The 18,371-nt window shown below is 36.7% G+C and overlaps 1 protein-coding gene across 1 annotated transcript in view; it reads left to right on the plus strand.

Annotated features, from left to right (window-relative positions):
- The window catches only part of Megf8 (multiple EGF like domains 8), a 109,146-nt gene that overhangs the window by 79,800 nt on the left and 10,975 nt on the right, over window positions 1-18,371 (plus strand). Inside the window, exons 32-39 of the mRNA XM_071591137.1 lie at window positions 665-885; window positions 2,203-2,342; window positions 3,597-3,938; window positions 10,673-10,859; window positions 11,764-11,901; window positions 12,442-12,638; window positions 15,392-15,635; window positions 17,154-17,322. Of these exons, the coding sequence (XP_071447238.1) occupies window positions 665-885; window positions 2,203-2,342; window positions 3,597-3,938; window positions 10,673-10,859; window positions 11,764-11,901; window positions 12,442-12,638; window positions 15,392-15,635; window positions 17,154-17,322 (1,638 nt within the window). The remainder of the gene's footprint in view (window positions 1-664; window positions 886-2,202; window positions 2,343-3,596; window positions 3,939-10,672; window positions 10,860-11,763; window positions 11,902-12,441; window positions 12,639-15,391; window positions 15,636-17,153; window positions 17,323-18,371) is intronic.

Raw genomic sequence — 18,371 nt, forward strand, 5'->3', positions numbered from 1 at the left:
TAAGAGTAGGGTAATGCTGATGCTGGGTTTCTCTCCACACTTCCTCCATTCCTATCCATCCCTAATGGCACAAATGACCTTAGCTGTTGGTGGACACTACTACTTATGACTACATGCTTGGTATTTTTCCGGTTTCAACAGATATTTCAAATGAAAATATTTTACCTGACAAATGATGAAAATACACATACTTATGTTTCCCTCTAACCTTAAGCTCCCAGAATCTCATACAAAGAGAATTCTATACATGTTTCTTGAATGAATGTTTGTGTTTTACTAGATGACTTGGAAACAAGAGTCATCGGTCACATCAGTCAGTTAATCTATCAGGAAAATTGGTAAAAACATGAATCTTGACAGTTAATGTTGAACGTGTGATAACAGTGAAGACCTTGGCAAAAATAAAAGATCTTCTTTATTTCCCTAGGACTCTTCATGGTTAGTAAAGTATCAAAAGATACTGAGATGAGCAGTGGATGGTGAACTAATGTTTGTTGATTTTTTACTTTATCTTAAGCTAATATTCACATCTAATTTTTAATAAGAGATTGTACTTTAAACTGTACAGTTTTTACATATATCAACATGGACAACTATGAAATTTTGACTTTTAAAAAGCAATTTATTGAATTTGGTTTTAATATAATGTTATATTTTTTATTAGATGAACTTGGATTAAAAGTCTCAGCTGAACCAGTTTATGAATGGAGTTGTGTGAGAGATGATGTGTCTGAAAGATCTTCAATAAGGCTCATTTCATCATCACCACCTGCACCATGCCCTCCCAGATGCTCTTCTTATCAAACATGCGCAGAATGTCTCTCTGCTCCTGGTGGAGGTGAGGGTGGCTGGAGAGAATGCCGTTGGAGCACTTTGCTTGGAGAGGTTTGTATTTAGTTTTCCCAGTTGTATAAAATGCCTTGAAATAACTGTTGTTTGGATGCACAATCTCAGTTAAATGGAAACTTATGTGTTAGCCATTTTATTTCCGAACTAGACAGTTATTCCATATACCTTACATTTCCAAAAATGTAACCACCAAGAAAACATAAATTTCCAGGGCTAAAGTTGGTTATTTAAATTAGTTCTTGGTGGATTGGGTATATTATAATAGAATAGATAAAATAAATGAATAATACAACTAAACATTAATTGCCCTTGTTTTTTATGAAGTTACTGATAAATTACTATGGACTTAACTTTTGGAAAAAGGTCGACAAAATATTTTATTGAAGTAGAATCATTTCATATTTAAATGGAATCTTCTTAACTTTGATGCTTTAATGCGTCACATGGAGTCCTTAGAAGTTTTGGTCAGTCAGTGGAGCCCAAGATTAGGGAAGAAAAATTTTCTATGGAATTATGTGCGGGAAACCTCAAACAATTTAGATTTTGCCTAATCTGGACAACTCCTGGCCCTCTGTAGGCCAGATTATTAAGGTTATTGTACTACAATATGCCTTTATCCCTTGTAAAAATGGTAGCTTAGTCATGATTATAATATTTTTGTTCTTGATCCCATATTAGTACGTTCATGTACTAAAATTTTATTGAATAACGTGTGCTCAATATTTCAGGATCACGTTTAATGATGATACATATGACCAAAATGTTAATTTGAAATTGGATTCTGTTTGCATTCCAATGAATACATTCTGTGGGAACATTCAGTTAGGAAATTGGAAAAATTCAGTCATTCTCAAAGATTTCATGGGTTTTTCACCGTGTAGCATTACATAAGATTGTCCTTTCAATTTCTGTCCACCATCCTCCGGATGAAGTGTCTAGGCTTAATGCAAGATTGTTTCCAAATAAGGAAAAGATGAAGGTCGGTACACGAGAAATATTAAGAGATTCGGGTCCATACCTGATAGTTTAGATTGGAATAACTGAAATTACTGGACCAATCAGAGCACTCATGGCTGTTGTCAACCAGTATAAATATAAGACTGCTTTCCCACCATGGCAACTTAATCCTGAATATCATGGCTGAGTTTACCATTGACATGTCATTGTTCTGCTGTACTGCACAGTATGAAACTGAAGAAATCCTCAAGAATATTGTAATCTCAAGAAGCCTTGAACCCTAATTCAGTAATTGAAATCCTTAAAATGAATGTTCACTCATTTATTTATGTCTTCATTATGAGGTATGTAAATTACAGTAATATGTCATTCATAATACTTTAATTTTATCAACAGTGCATCTCTCCCAGCTACCAGCCCTTGTATTGTGTAGGTGGTGTCTGTGGATTGGTTTTACATGGATCACCTTCTCAGTGTCCATCTCCATGTTCTCACTTCAAGCAGTGTGCCACTTGTTTACAAGATCCTAGATGTGGGTTAGTAACTATGCCTATAGATATGATTATTGCAGTAATGGAAAGGTATATTTAAACATAATATTACAGAAACTATAGGTTTCTGAGAAAAATGTAAAGTAATAAAGTTGTAGAATTGTTTATGGAGAGGTCAAATATGATGTTGACTTTGACCTTGAGGTCATATTTAAAGTTCATTTTGATATCCATGAATTGGATCACTGACATTTTCTCATGTTAACAAGTAGTAATCCTCTGAGTCCATCACCTTTGGGGATACACTATCCAGTGATTATTTCTTTTTTAGTAGATTGTGGAATAATCCTTTTGAATCTCATCTATATATGTTATGTTGCCTTCAGTTCTTTAAATATCCTCGTTAAGTTGAAGCCCTGGCTACCATTTACACCTCTAAATTAGGGAGCTATCAGAGCATTACAAATCTAAAATTTTTATCACTCACTAATATGCTTCGCTACGAACTTAATAGGCTTGTTAAACTTATGCTACCTTATTTTACCTTATTAAATTGCTGATCCAGCTTGTATCAAAGGAATTAATGCAGCTTATGATCTTCAGTTCCTGGTACGGTCCAGAATTTTAATTTAAATCTGTTTGTGAACCATGTTGGAGTTGTAGTCTGACTAAATTTGTTGTTGTGTCTCAGAAAAAAATGAGCCCCAAAAGCTTGTAGCAGTATGTGAGGACTGTAGACAAAAATTAAAAATGGATAAGGTGTGGCAATCGAAAAATGTGACCTTGGCTATTAAATATGGATACACTTGATGATATCCATTTTTACCCACGCTTATTCATTTTGTAATGTCAAGCAACTACCTTGACTGTAACATGTAGGCTTCACTAATACTGATCAAGCAACAGTTAAATCAGAGGTCAGTAAATTTTACCTTGAATACTCGTTGTCATGTTGAGATTCATTCTCATTGTATTCTGTTCTCAAAACATCAGCATTCCACTTCTTATAATTGGCCTGTGGGATTTTATATGTGAATTATTTTATGTTTGATATTATATTCTTTTCTGTAGACAGTCTGAAAGTTACAATCTTTTACATTATAATATAACATGGGCACTTTCAGTTTTATAAAAAGTCACTAATTAACCATTCAAATGAGGTAGTGTAACACCTCCGTTTTATCTAACTTGTTAATTCACTAATGGCTTATGTCCAACTAATATAAAATTATGTTCAGATCAACAATATTTTCTGCTAATATAAACTCATTCTTTACCTTCAATAATTTCCTGTCTTAGATGGTGTTCCTTGGAATCCCTGGATGGAAAAACTGGTGAAGGGGTTTGCTCAGAAGGTTCACTCCAGGGTCCATCTGCCCAGCCTGTTTCATCTTTGCCTGTTTGCCATGAGCTGTATGTTAGGGCCAAAGACAATGCTACTTTTAATTTAAATAATTTGGGAAAATTGAATGACACAAGCTCTGGAAAAGGTTCTGCATTTTCTTGGCATTATTTGAGCTGTCCACCAGAAGATGAGTGTCAGAATGGACACCACTCCTGCCATCCAGAGTCCCAGGAATGTGTGGATTTACCTGAAGGCTTCAACTGTGTGTGCGGGAAAGGATACAAAGAAGAGGAGAGGTAATAATTATAAAAAATTTAGCTATTCTTTAATGTAATTCACTCAAAGGTATTCAATAGCCAATCTCTTCAGCCTGTAATTTTTGTCATTAATAGTAATAATAATTATTTTTATTTCCTAATCAACAATACACAAAGTTTAGTTCTCAAGGTATAATTCATATTGCGATTGTATTGGGTATGTCAAAAGAGTGACACCACTACCAAATAATTCCTCTTACGAAGGTAGCTATTTATATTTTGAGCCTTGACAACACTAAGTACTTTAGGTGCCATCTGACATTTCCATCTAAAAGTTTAACCCTTTTAAGACTAACTTTCTTGGGAACATTTTCTCGTTTGATCATAACTTGTGTTGTTTACAATGACTTGAAAATTTTGTCTCAGCGAAAAAATTGAGTTAACTCATGAGCACTTTTGTGCGATGATTTTTGAAGACTTTCGCCATGGATTATCAAGACAGGAGTGCATCGATCAACTTACTTCCAATTTTGGCGATGACGCCCCATTCTTTGCCATTGTGAAACGCTGGTATAACAAATTCCATCTTGGCCACTGTTCCCTCAGCAACAAAAGTCATGAAGTTAATCCTTAGGCTTCCGCGCCGTCTATCTGATGAATCCATGCTGGTTTCCGGGAATTACCGTCGCGTAGGTTAGTCGGATGACAACTGTTTCGCCCCCAGTCCTGGAGGCGTCTTCAGGTCGAAGTGATGTGCGTTGCGTTTTGGCCGCTATATATAGGAGACGCTGGCTGGCCAGGAGCTCTCTGATTGGCTCTTTCTTGACGGCGAGTGGGAATCACCCTTTTCCAAGTGGAGGTCAGGGTGTAGCCGTCCTCACGGTTGAAATTATATGGATTTTTTATTATTTCCACCGCTTCTCTGATGAGTCGCGGAAAATATCGCCTTTCTCTTGCCAGCACTCTAGTCTGGTCGAACTTTATAGAGTGTCCCGGTTCCGACCACGCATGTTCGGCGATTGCCGAAAGTCGGAATTGTTTCTTATCAGTGGCTCTTTGGTGCTCCTTGGTCCTGCATCTGATGGACCTCCCTGTTTGACCGATATATGACTTCCCACACATGCACTTTATCTCATATACACCTTCGTGCATGAGATCGGGGATTTTGTCCTTTGGCTTTGATATTATGTCGCTGATTTTTCTGGCTGTGGAGAACCTAGTGGTTATGTTGTGCTTCCGTAGTAGCTTGCTTATCCTCTCAGCCGTTCCGGCGACATAGGGAATGGTAGCATATGCCGCTGGTTTTTCTTTTCCAGGTTTCTCCTCGTTCTGTTCTTTTGCCCGAATCCCCTCTTTCGTCAACTCCATTTCCTTTATGACGGTCCTTTTTCGGACCATGTGTTCTGGGTATCCATTTTTCCCCAGCGCGGAAACGAGGTATGTCTTTTCTGATGGGAGTGATTCGGCGTCGGAGATGGCGTAGGCGCGATGCACTAGTGTATTTACTAGCGAGCTCTTATGGGCGGGATGGTGGTGTGATCGCGCATCCAAGTACCGGTCGGTGTGGGTTTTCTTTCGGTATACCGCATGGCCAAGGCTGCCATCCGGTTTTTTGGTCACTAACACATCTAAGAAAGGGAGAACACCATTCTGCTCTGTTTCCATGGTAAATTGTATGGCAGGATGTTGCTGATTGAGGTGTTTCAGGAACAGCTCTAATTCTTCTTTCCCGTGTGGCCAGATGACAAAGGTATCATCGACATAGCGGATCCAAAGAGATGGTTTTTTCGGATAGGTTTCTATTGCCTTCTTCTCAAAATTCTCCATGAAAATGTCAGCTACCACAGGAGAGAGTGGTGATCCCATGGCCGCACCTTCCTTCTGCTGAAAGTACTTATCATTCCAAAGGAAGTATGAATTCTTGAGGCAGAATTCTGCGAGGTCCGGTAAATCCTTTGGTAATCCTTCCGAGGTGAGCTCTTTGATTAGTAGCATTGAGTCATCAATGGGAGTATTCGTGAAGAGAGAGACTACGTCAAAGCTCACTAGCAGGTCCCGTTCCTTAATTTTGATTTTCTTGATGGAGCGAATGAATTCTGTGGAGTTTTTTACGGACGAGTCGGTTCTCCCGGCGAAGGGTTGGAGAGAGCGCGCAACGTATTGTGCCAGCTTGTAGGTCGGTGCGTCGATATTGCTCACGATGGGTCGTAGGGGGACCCCCTCCTTGTGAATCTTGGGTAGTCCATACAAACGCGGTGGCTTGGCTGCCGATGGAAAGAGTCTCCATTTTTCTTCCGTCGGGATGGATGACCGTTTAATTTTCTCCCTTGTGAGTCGTTCTATCTTGGCTGTTGGGTCACTTTTCAATTGAAAATAGGTGCTGCTATCCAATAGGGCTGCAATTTTGTTGTGGTAGTCATCTTTCTTCATGATTACCGTAGCATTCCCCTTATCTGCAGGCAGGACAAGAAGTTCCTTATTGTCACGTAGTTTTTCCAATGCTTTGCGTTCTGCAGCGGTGATATTGGGTCTGGGTGGTTTCGCCTTGCGGAGAATTTGAGAGACATCCTCCCTTATCTCATTGGCTAGATGTTTAGGTAGCTTCCGCACTGCATCTTCGACTCCTATAATGATGTTTTCTTTAGGTATCTCCTTGGGAGCGATGGCAAAGTTGAGGCCTTTGGTCAGAATGGAGGAAATATCTTCACTCAACGTCTGGTTCGTCAGGTTGATCAGCACGCGGTCCTTTTCAGGGCCAGGAGTGCTCGGATGTTGGACTTGGTGGAGTTTATTGAACTTCTTAGTCTGCGTCTCTTTCGAGCTGGTGAAGTTTTTAGTAGACAAGATGTTTGTGATATTATCTATGGTCTCCCAGTCCTCCTTATTCAGGATGCAGCTTAGTTCCAAGTGCAGGCGGTAGAGTTCTTGTGAGACGCGGTCCAATTGGTATCGCATGTTATGCACTCGCTCCCGAAGAAGTGAGATGCTCGCTCTTCGTAAAATTACCCAGAACACATGGTCCGAAAAAGGACCGTCATAAAGGAAATGGAGTTGACGAAAGAGGGGATTCGGGCAAAAGAACAGAACGAGGAGAAACCTGGAAAAGAAAAACCAGCGGCATATGCTACCATTCCCTATGTCGCCGGAACGGCTGAGAGGATAAGCAAGCTACTACGGAAGCACAACATAACCACTAGGTTCTCCACAGCCAGAAAAATCAGCGACATAATATCAAAGCCAAAGGACAAAATCCCCGATCTCATGCACGAAGGTGTATATGAGATAAAGTGCACGTGTGGGAAGTCATATATCGGTCAAACAGGGAGGTCCATCAGATGCAGGACCAAGGAGCACCAAAGAGCCACTGATAAGAAACAATTCCGACTTTCGGCAATCGCCGAACATGCGTGGTCGGAACCGGGACACTCTATAAAGTTCGACCAGACTAGAGTGCTGGCAAGAGAAAGGCGATATTTTCCGCGACTCATCAGAGAAGCGGTGGAAATAATAAAAAATCCATATAATTTCAACCGTGAGGACGGCTACACCCTGACCTCCACTTGGAAAAGGGTGATTCCCACTCGCCGTCAAGAAAGAGCCAATCAGAGAGCTCCTGGCCAGCCAGCGTCTCCTATATATAGCGGCCAAAACGCAACGCACATCACTTCGACCTGAAGACGCCTCCAGGACTGGGGGCGAAACAGTTGTCATCCGACTAACCTACGCGACGGTAATTCCCGGAAACCAGCATGGATTCAAAAGTCATGAAGGTTGTCCAAAATCAGTTGTGCCAGAAAACATTGAGGCTGTGCAAGCACTAGTAAAGGAAGATTGTCATGTGACTTATTGTGAGATTGAGGCATCTGTGGGGATTAATATGACTAGCATCAATAAGATATTGCATGAACATTTAGCTGTGAAAAAAATATGTTCCCATTGGATCCCGCATAATTTGACAAAAGCTCAAATAGATGTTCGTGTCAATTGGTGCAAAGAAATACTCAAGAAATACAATCGCAGTGCATCAAAAGCTGTGTATAACATTTACATACACAGGTGACAAATCTTGGATCCATGCTTATGAGCCCAAAGCAAAACAGCAATGCACTGTATGGGTCTTCCAAGACGAGCCAAAACCAACTAAAGTGAGTCATGCACAAAGCACATCGAAGCAAATGATCGCCTGTTTCTTCGTAGCAACTGGACATGTGGCAACCATACCATTATAGCAACGTAGAACCATGAATTGTACATGAGAATTTTTTTGCCAGAAGTGCTTGGTGAAATACGGAAAAAGGAGCGTCAATGAAGGATCTTTCTTCATGAAGACAATGCAAGCTCTCACAGATCAGCTGAAACAACTACCTATTTGACTGGCCAAAACGTCGAATTGATGGGTCATTCTCCGTACAACCCCGATTCAGCACCTAATGTCTTCTTTTTATTCCTGTTTATCAAGAAAAAATTGCATGGCCAAAGTTTTCGGTGCCTGAAGAAGCAGTTGATGCATTCAAAAACCATGTTTTGGAGGTACCTCAATTGGAGTGGAAAAAGTGTTACAAAAATTGGTTTGAGTGCTTGCAAAAGTGTATTGACACTTTAAGATTACCAAGTGCCCCTTTGCCATCACACAAGGGCTAGGTTCACGCCATACCTACCAAGCTCCATCCATCGCCACACTCCGTCCATAATCATGCACCTTTCAATTTCATGTATAGTTTAAAATCTGTGCTGTTAATACATCATTTTCTTTTGCAATACAACTTATCACACCGTCCACATCTCGTAGAAACAATATTTTAATGAGTACAATAATTTTATAATCACTGGTCAATGAAGTTTATCACCCAGTGGCTGCTTTACATTTATTCTTTAAACTCTTAAAATTGGATGGAAAGGGCTCAAACAAACCTCCAGGCAGCTGGTTCCATTGAACAATAGTCAGTTTAAAATTTTTTTTCTTATTTATTTTTTGCATCCTAATATTCATTTTAAAACTGTGGTCGTTATCTCCCTTAAAGTTAAGTTTTTCTATCTCTTTCCATAAATCTTCGCACGCTTCATTTTTAGCAATTCTATGCATTGCACCTAACCTATTCCTTTTTCTTCTATTTTTCATACTCTCCTATTTCAGTACATTCAACATTTCCATTACACTATCTGTTCTTTTGTACCCTCCGACCCTCCCAGTACATATCTTGCTGCCTTTTTTTGGCCTTTTTCTAACTTTTAAATAGGTCCCACCTCATATGGATTCCTGTCCCTCCTCTAAAGGATCATATGGATTCTAGGATAGTACTAACCAGTACCTTATATGCTTTTTCTTTTGTGGCTAGGCTACTTCCTTTTAAATTTCTCATTACCAAACAAAGTACTTTAAATGCCTTCCATGTCACATTATCTACTTGGACTCCCCACCCAAGATCCCTAGCTAAGTAAACGCCAAAATATTTGCATATGACTGCTACATGTGATTCTCTCTCCAAAGAGGGTGTAAATATCCTTTTGTGCATTCTTTTTATTTGAAAAATTTAAATGCTTAATCTTATTAATATCAATGCCCATATTATTATTTGTAACCCAGTCACCATTGTATAACCCAGACCTGGCCACAAGCCAATGAAAGGCTGTCTTACTCTCTGCAAATGCAAGCACTGAATCGTAAATTAAACTCCTGGTTGTGTACCATTCAGAAAGTTGGCAAGCCTTCATTAATTCCAAAACAGCAGGCTATGTGTGATGTGGATGTGACGGGAAACTGTTGCATCATATAATTCATACAAGGCATCACCCTAAGAAGACAGTGGCAATGCATGCTAGATATTTATTTAATGATGATTATCAGTTGCTTTTATGCAAAATTTTGAAGCATTGGCGTAAACAAATGTATCTAGACAGCTTTCTACTAAAAAGGAATAATATACGTATCATAAATAATAAACTATTTATTTTGATTCTTTTTTGCTTTTACAAATCAAGTTCAGATTTCTGATTACTTAATTTGGCAATAAAAGAAAAGGGGAACATGATCCTCGATTCTAAATAATGTATGTATAATTTTTTTGAATAAATCTTGTGCATCATTTATTTCTTTTGTAATGGAAAGCTTGTTCGTATTTATATTGATTTATAGGCATAAAGTTGTTTCACTAATGAAGTGTTTTGCTTTAAAAGGAAGATCGTGTAATAAATTATGCTCATATTACTAGGTTCAACTGTTAAGCTTTGACACAAATTTGCTCTTTCATGGGTCTTCTGTTACTAGATACATGTAATCCTTATACCAATGAATTTGCAAATATGTGCAATCTGAATTTCATGTATTTCCAGTGAAATGGTACGTTATGCTTTCTCATCCTTCATGCTCCTCATTATAAATAATGACCAGTTTTTCATTGTTGATAGCTGGCCAAATACTTTCTCTCATAAGAAGCATTTTCATGCCATACGTAGTAATTCCCATGAAACAGTTTTGTGATGTTAATCTTCAAATTCTCAGCAACACTAATTTTAATACTGGCCCCATAACCTATTTGTGCTATGAATTCATTTATTTGGTGGTCTCACTTTCTTGTCATGTATTTCACGCCAACTGCTCAAGCAGGTATTTTATGTTGGCAATTGCATCAATAGGCATAGCATTTGCTAATTGAAGCAAGGTGTCACTAATTGAAACTTTATTCCTGTGGCCCCAACCCACCTGAATCTAAATATTTGATATGTGCAGAACTCTAATTATTGATTTTCACTTTTTATTATCTTCTTTACCATAGGCTGGGATGTGTTCCAATATGTGTTCCAAGTTGCATCCATGGATGGTGTGCTAAGCCAAATCTTTGCCAGTGTGATTTTGGTTATGTTGGCCAAGACTGCTCCATTAAGTGTCAATGCAATGACCACTCTAATTGCCTTGGCCCGGACAAATTAGACCATTGCATACAGTGCCACAACAATACTATGGTATGTTTCTTATTGTCAAAAATTTTTTACCGAGGGAATTTTGCATCCTCAGTAAGATGAGGTATGACAAAGACTAAGAATGTTAGGGTATGATCATTTTTGAAAAATGAATTATGATATATTTGATATTTATTAACAGAATGTTTAAGATTTTAAGAAACAATCCTTTTTATCACTCCTGGCAAGCATCACTATTACAATTCATTCAACTGTTGCATGTAATTGAAATTAGGATTGATAATTGAGTGATAGTTTCCAAACAAACTAATTTCTCAATTACAAGGCTTTATTTGGGTTAAAGCAAGTGTATTTATTACTTAAAAGCGTTATGCTACTTCAATAATTTTTCATTTTACATAGGAGACATTAAGTTTGTTTTATTGGCTAAAAAAAAATATTGTGCAAACTTAGGTATACCTATATGTTGAAACTAAATGTGCCAAATAAAAAGTTTTGTGGAAAATACCCAGAATTCTCCTTTCATTGGAACAGGGTCTATGCAGCAAACTAATTGCATGCAATTTTCATGGCGTTATGTTCAAGTATTTTCATGACTACCAACCATGAGTGAATGCAATTTCTGAAATTTTAATTGTATAATTAGAGTGACAAAACTTGGGCACACATTTACTTAACATTTCATTTATTTTGCATATGCACCACCAAATCTCTCTCTCAAATCCAACTTCCAAAACAATGCACACGTCAGTAAACAATTACACATAATTCACATGGAGACATTTCCCTCATTGTATGCAAAATATATTCTGGGAGAAGAAATCGGAACCATGGGTTTTTTGTTAAAAATTGGTTATGTATGAATTTGCAACTTATTAAATTAAGATTTTCAAGTATAGAGTCTATTTGTCAATATTCTTATTTCTATTATTTTCTCTTTTTTAAGGGTGGCCAATGTGAGCGATGTTTGCCGAAATTTGTTGGTGATCCAACAAATGGTGGGCAATGTGTTCCTTGTTTAGATTATTGCAATGGGCATACTCCACATTGTATAAATGCATCAGATGGATCATCATCATATCAGGTAGAATTATTGATGGCAATTAAATTTGTCTTATTTGAAGTAAATAATTAAATACCCATTAGTGCATTTTAGTAGAGTATAACTGTTGCAAGCATTTCTGGCACACAACTATTGAGTCAAAGAGGTGAAGGAGATGTGGCAGGAGGAAAGTGAATGGATAGCAGGGTAGGCAGAGGTACATTGAGTGGGTACAAAATACTTCTAATTGGGGAACTTTCCTTTCAATTAACCCTATATTATGTAGTGGGTGGTGGTGAATCATATATCTTCTTGAAGCAATAATTCGGCATTACCTAGACAGGATTCTGTACTTAATCCTCCAAACTCAACAACCTTCCTTCCCCATCCAAAAGAATTTTTAAAGTTCTGCTGCCCACATCTCAAATTATCTACTGTGCTCTACCACACCCTTTTGCAACAGTTAAATAATTTAGCTTCGTATTAAATGCTAAAATATCAATTTCATTTAAATCAGTAATTTCAGTTCAGCTCTGTAGCCTTTTTGATAATGTCAATTTTAAAGGATCTATTTTACATCAGTATTCAGGAAAATTTTTGGAAGTAGAAGACACTACGTTCCCCAAGTGGAGTTCTGTCTTAAACACTAATGGTGAGGGGGTGAGTCGGACGGTGGCTGTATGTATTGGCTGTGCTAATGGAACTGCTGGTGAGAAGTGTGAAGGATGCCTACCTGGCTATTTCAGAGGATCTACTGACCACCGCCAGCCATGTAGACTGTGAGTGCAAAGCTGTTGACCTTGATGTTGAATACCAGGGACATGTTATGATTGTTTGAATTTTTAACTTGATCAGGAATTTAAGAAAGTGTCAATATGAATTTGAAATTTACAATGCTAAAAGACTTTTTCAAATTCTATTCTCATAAAAAGCATGACGAAACACATGCTGCATAAATAATTGCATGATAATTCTATTCTAATTCCTTTTCATTTTAAAACTTCTAAGTAAATGTCATTTGATGATATTTGCCGTCTTCATGTTGTTGCAGGGACTCAAAGGGCGATTTCCTACTATAGGGGAATCTCCATACTTGTATTGAGAATTCATCCCAGCTTAAAATCACTTGATATTTCAAGCTCTTGTTCCCAGTTAAATTACCAGTGGTCATTTTAAAACCACTGATTGGCTAATTCCTTTAATCCTCAGGATAGTTAAGCCCTGACTGTAGGTACTTAAAGGGATTGTTATAAGGATGTCAGCCAGACAACTTAATAATGATTTATAATGCATTTTTATGACTTGGTATGATTTTCATCATCTTATATAGATGCTTGTGGTACATGACTTTCTGCTTTATGTATGCACGGTTAACCCTTGTTAATCTAGGCCTGCTTTATTTGGATGCAGTCTGGTTATGAGGTGTGGGTGGTTTCTTGTGGAGTCATAAGATGGGTGCACTTTAGTACTTAGCTGAAAAATGTTTTGCTTGCAAGTTTCTCTGAACACAAATGACAATCATTATTTAAATAATTCATCATTTTCCCAATAATATTGTAAATTATGAATTACCAATGTTACATGAAGCAAATAATTCTCTTGTTAGCCAAAATGCCAAGCATTACTTAGTCAAGACACATTTTTTATGATAGATGGCCAGTTCTTTCCACTTGCTTTTGTAAAAATTCAGCCACATATCTATTTATTTTGAGCTCTTCTGGCAGTAAAATGGCACAACAAAAATGGCATCAAAACAGTGTGGTGCTAGAAGAAAATGCAAAATTTTGAGTATTGTGTCTGGTGAAGGTGAAGCTTCTTGAGTAATGGGAAACTGGATTCCCTGTCACCAGTTTGGTTCATGAGTCCAGTATAGCTAAACATATTATGTTTGATCTGAAAAAGAATAGGGATAAATTCAAGTTATTAGCTCTCATGTCGGATGTTTATGCCCAGAATATCAATCATAAGCCTTGAAAAACATGAAGGTTAGTGGAAAACTGGGAGCTGTCTTTCAGTGGCGCACCCACTAAACAAGTAAAATAAGTAGCTTTTGCAAAACATTTCCATCTTCCCACACATTTTCACAGTCTAGCAAATCATATGTCATTGATGGAATGTAAAGTCAATTATGTCAAGTGTCAGTTATCACGGGCAGGGCATTTTGTGCGTGGTCTACAAGCATGTGTGCATTAGTTTTCAACCTACTCTCTTGTATACAAAATAAATACATCATTTACAAGTTTGGTTCACCAATAATTAAATTTTTTCCTTTGATGGTTGTTAATTTTCCTTTGAATTAATTTTTAAATCATTTTATATCATCTAATTTGTCTTCATAATTTTTAAAATACATAATTTGGATATAATTTAACTTCTGAAATTGATATCAATACATTATGATAAAATAGTCATTTTGATATGTTAATTTATCATGGAATAATCTTAGCAAGATTTCAATTTTATAATATGTATTTTTTAACTCATTATATGTGTCATGCAATTCATAACAATGTCGTTTACCAAAATATTCACAGTAATTAAAAAAAAAATGATATCACAGCCCTATTCATTTGTCAACCCTTGTTAACTTGGCCATCATCATGCGTACATAGAATCCTGCTGCCTTCAATAAAACATAGAATTTCAGTAAAGCAGAATGCAATTGCCGTTAACTGAATGATGTTGTCCCATAGGAAACCCTCAGTTGTAACATCCTTAAATGTTTCAGCAAGATGAGAAAGATATATAAATATTATAAAATGTAACCTTTCCCAGGAGTAGAGTTGAATTGAGTACTGTGTCAACACTACTAAAATTTACTCAAAAGTAGTGCATTATTCTAAAGTTAAACTCACCCTTATTATATGAAACCTTATTGATTCACCCAGTGTATGGAACTAGATCAAATATGTGGGATAATATCATTGTTTAAATTGATAGTAACATATTATCATTTCTAATTGAAGTAACTTAATAATAACCATGTTAATTTCTGAGGACATTCTACAATGTATTTTATTGAAATAGGTTTTTGTTAACCTTGAGATGGCCATATAGTGTTTTTATTCTTTAAGCTTCGTGTTTACCCCATTACGTAGTTGTAAGCCATTGACATTAAGCAAGCATAATAATAGTGGTGAAAAATATTCTTTTGAGATACTTAAGTCGAATCCCTGTTTAATCTGGGCAAACTCTGGTCCCATGTAATCCAGATTAGCAAGGGCGTACCATATGTTGTTTTTACCTTCTTCATGCAAGAGAAAGTATCGTTTTCATGAACACATTTGTCTTTCTGCTCTTTAACAAAAATAAATGTTTCCACCATTTTCTGAATGATCTCTGTTTATTAGAGTGATAGGTTTTACTCAACATGATAAAAAACTGCAATTAAAAAGAAATATTGAGTCATGTTTTGAAGCTTTCATCTTTTTGCTGACATTTTTAGGAGAAATGTTTGTGGTTTTGAAGTAAATGAAGTAGAGTTATTTTTGAGTGTACATGTAAATATAAGTATATTATTTATTTTTTTTAGGTGTGAGTGCCATGGTCATGGTGATATATGTGATCCAGTCACAGGAGAAAATTGTAATTGCCAGAATAATACAGAATCTGATCCACAGTGCTTATCAGGAGCCACAAATGTTCTGGCGGCCGTTGGCAATTCTCCATTACCTCTGTCTGGTCAAATGCTTGGTGGGATATTCATTCCATCAGGGCATACATCTTCTAAGGCATCTCATCATGGATCTTCAAACAATGTTATACATCAGGGGAAGGTACTATCATTTATTTCAGTTTCAATATTTTGTATTGTGAACTGCTGCTCATTTCCATTTTTCAATATTAAACAAAGCATTACTATCTAAATAAAAGAAATGAGTTATCAGCTATAATAAAACAAAAAAGTGTTCATTCAAATAGCCTGTGAGCCTCAGCCAAACCAACAGTTGGTTTAGTATGTTAGAGTAGACCTCACCTTGCACATTTTCCTAAGGCATGTGAAATTCACGCATCAGGGTAGTTCAATCAACTCCTTTCTCTCATAGTCTATAGCTTATAAAGGTATGCGACATTTTTCTAATATCCATATTTTTATCAACCTGGCCAGGAATTGGGAAGAAATTTTTGGAATAAAATCTCTATAATTTTTATAATAATACTTTTATATGCTCTTAATCTATAGACTATCTGAAAAAGCTTTCTACTGTGTAACGAAAGCAGTGGGGACTGTAGCGTGACCCGCATGAAAATTGAAAATCCTAGGATAAAGATTCATATTTCTTCCAGTCATTCATAATCAGTTGAAAGAATGTTTGAAAGTTTTGACTTAGCTTTCAAATTGTATGGACTGCATTTAAATCTTCATAGTGCTCTTGAAATATGATTTCATGGTACAGACTATGGTAACCCACGTGAGAAAATGTGTGTCATTAATTGGGATGTGTGGGAAGAAGTAGCGAACCACTTAGCTATCAAAATTACTCATTACATTCTCTTTGAAATATCCTGTTTTCTTAAAATATTTCTGAATTGCGCCCTAAATGCCCAGATAATCAGTTTATGTTGGGATTAAATAAAAGATAGATTTTCATTAGATGTGGCTTTCCAAACTAAAATCACAACTAGAAATTAATCAACATATCATGATTTAAAACAATCTACTGAACTAATTTATGCATATAGTGAAGGTGTAATATAATAGAGGAAACAAAAATATTTGAACCATAATTTAGGTAAATTCTGATAGGACTATGATTTTATCTGCAAAGAAATAACAATGTGTAGGGGCATTGCAATTTATTGGAATATCAGGTGATCTTTGAGTAATATTTTAGTATTTATACTTTTATTTCATCAATCACCTACACCGTTCAAGTTACATTCAAAGATAAGTTTGATGCATAGGGAATACCTGCTAAAGGAGATGTTTTATTCTGTGAAAAAATACTTAAATACTCGATAAGATTACCTTTTTGTATTCTACTTCCTACTTCTGTGTAGTATGATTTAATTTTGACATAATGCTGTGTAATGTGTTTTTTTCTACATAGTTCTATCTATTTGTGACTTATGATATTTGACTTGCCTTATGTCATGTAAAATTGAGCTCTTGTTTATTGTATCCTGATCACACAGTAAGAATAAATTATTAATATTTATATTAGTATTAGTTTCACACCTAACTTACTTCCTTTTAATGTTAATGTTACAGTTTAAGTGGATGTTTAAATAATACCTTCAAGTTATGCAAAATGCATTGTTTGATTCTATTATTTTGATTCATTTTTTTCTAGAGTGGCATTCTCCTGGGCAACCAGCCTTTACAGTCTCAGCAAACACAGTGCTGGAAATTACAATGCTCTAAATGTAGAGAATATTATGTTGGATCCCCAACAAATGGCCACCAATGCTATCGACAAATGGTTGTCGATTCTGAGTATTGCTTTGACCCGAAGACTCAAGGTGATATATTATCATATTAATTCTTAGAGTGGCATACTTTGAGTTGTATTTACATCACTGTGGCTGAAATGTTTTTTCAATATCTGATCCAGTGATAGTTAAAATTTATTATAGTGTGTAGTTTATCATTTTAAAATCATAAAAATTCCTTTATTTTTTAATTTTGCACTGCCTTGAATGACTTGAAAGGCATGATAAAACCTTAATAGTGTAAACATAAATAGAAAACCATTGAGTATGATTAATTGTACATTTTTATGACATTGCATGATACAAGGTTTGTTTGAGAAGTATTGGGAAAAGTTTAGGAAAAATAGATTCATTTCAGATATTGCTACAATGCCTCAAAGTTCTCCAAAGTACATCTCTTGAGCATGGGCAAAATTTTGCTAGTGGCTTTCCCAAGACCCAAAAGCTCCCTGGTACGCTGATTCCGGAAGTCCATTACGGCCACACAAGCAAGCTTCTTTGAAAACACTTAAGGTTCCATGGTGGTGTCCTTTGAGGGAGGATTTCACTTTTGGAAATAGGAAATGGTCTACTGGTGCCAAGTCAGGACTGTAAAGGGCATGTGGGTCTTCTTCAACCCATTGCAGAAGGTTTGCAAGCAGGCAATTGGCTCTGCTTTTGGTCATCCATCAAGACTTTTGGGCAAGTTTAGCCCATCATTTTGCATTGCCAAATTTTCAGTGATAATGGTGTACGCTGTCATATTATCAATGCCAATACAATCTGCTATCATACACACAGTTAACCGATGGTCTGAATTCAGTAATTCTCATACTTGTCGTTGGTTCTTGGCTACGATGGCCATCCAGTACAGGGCTCATCCTCCACTCTTTCTTGGCTATTTTTGAAGAACTTGTGCCCCCAATTTGTGACATGCTTTCATCCTTGAACACTTGGAGAATCATGCCCAATGTCTCTGTACCAGATTTCTCCAGTCAAACACAAAGTTTGATGGCATATCGCTGTTCAATAGTTCGCTGCATTTTGCACTTGCACCGAGTCACTTGACTGAGGTCCACTAAAAGCACGATCTAACCTGG

This window comes from Hetaerina americana, unplaced genomic scaffold (assembly GCF_022747635.1).
Source record: "Hetaerina americana unplaced genomic scaffold, ioHetAmer1.1.p SCAF_1, whole genome shotgun sequence".
NCBI classification, from domain to species: domain Eukaryota; kingdom Metazoa; phylum Arthropoda; class Insecta; order Odonata; family Calopterygidae; genus Hetaerina; species Hetaerina americana.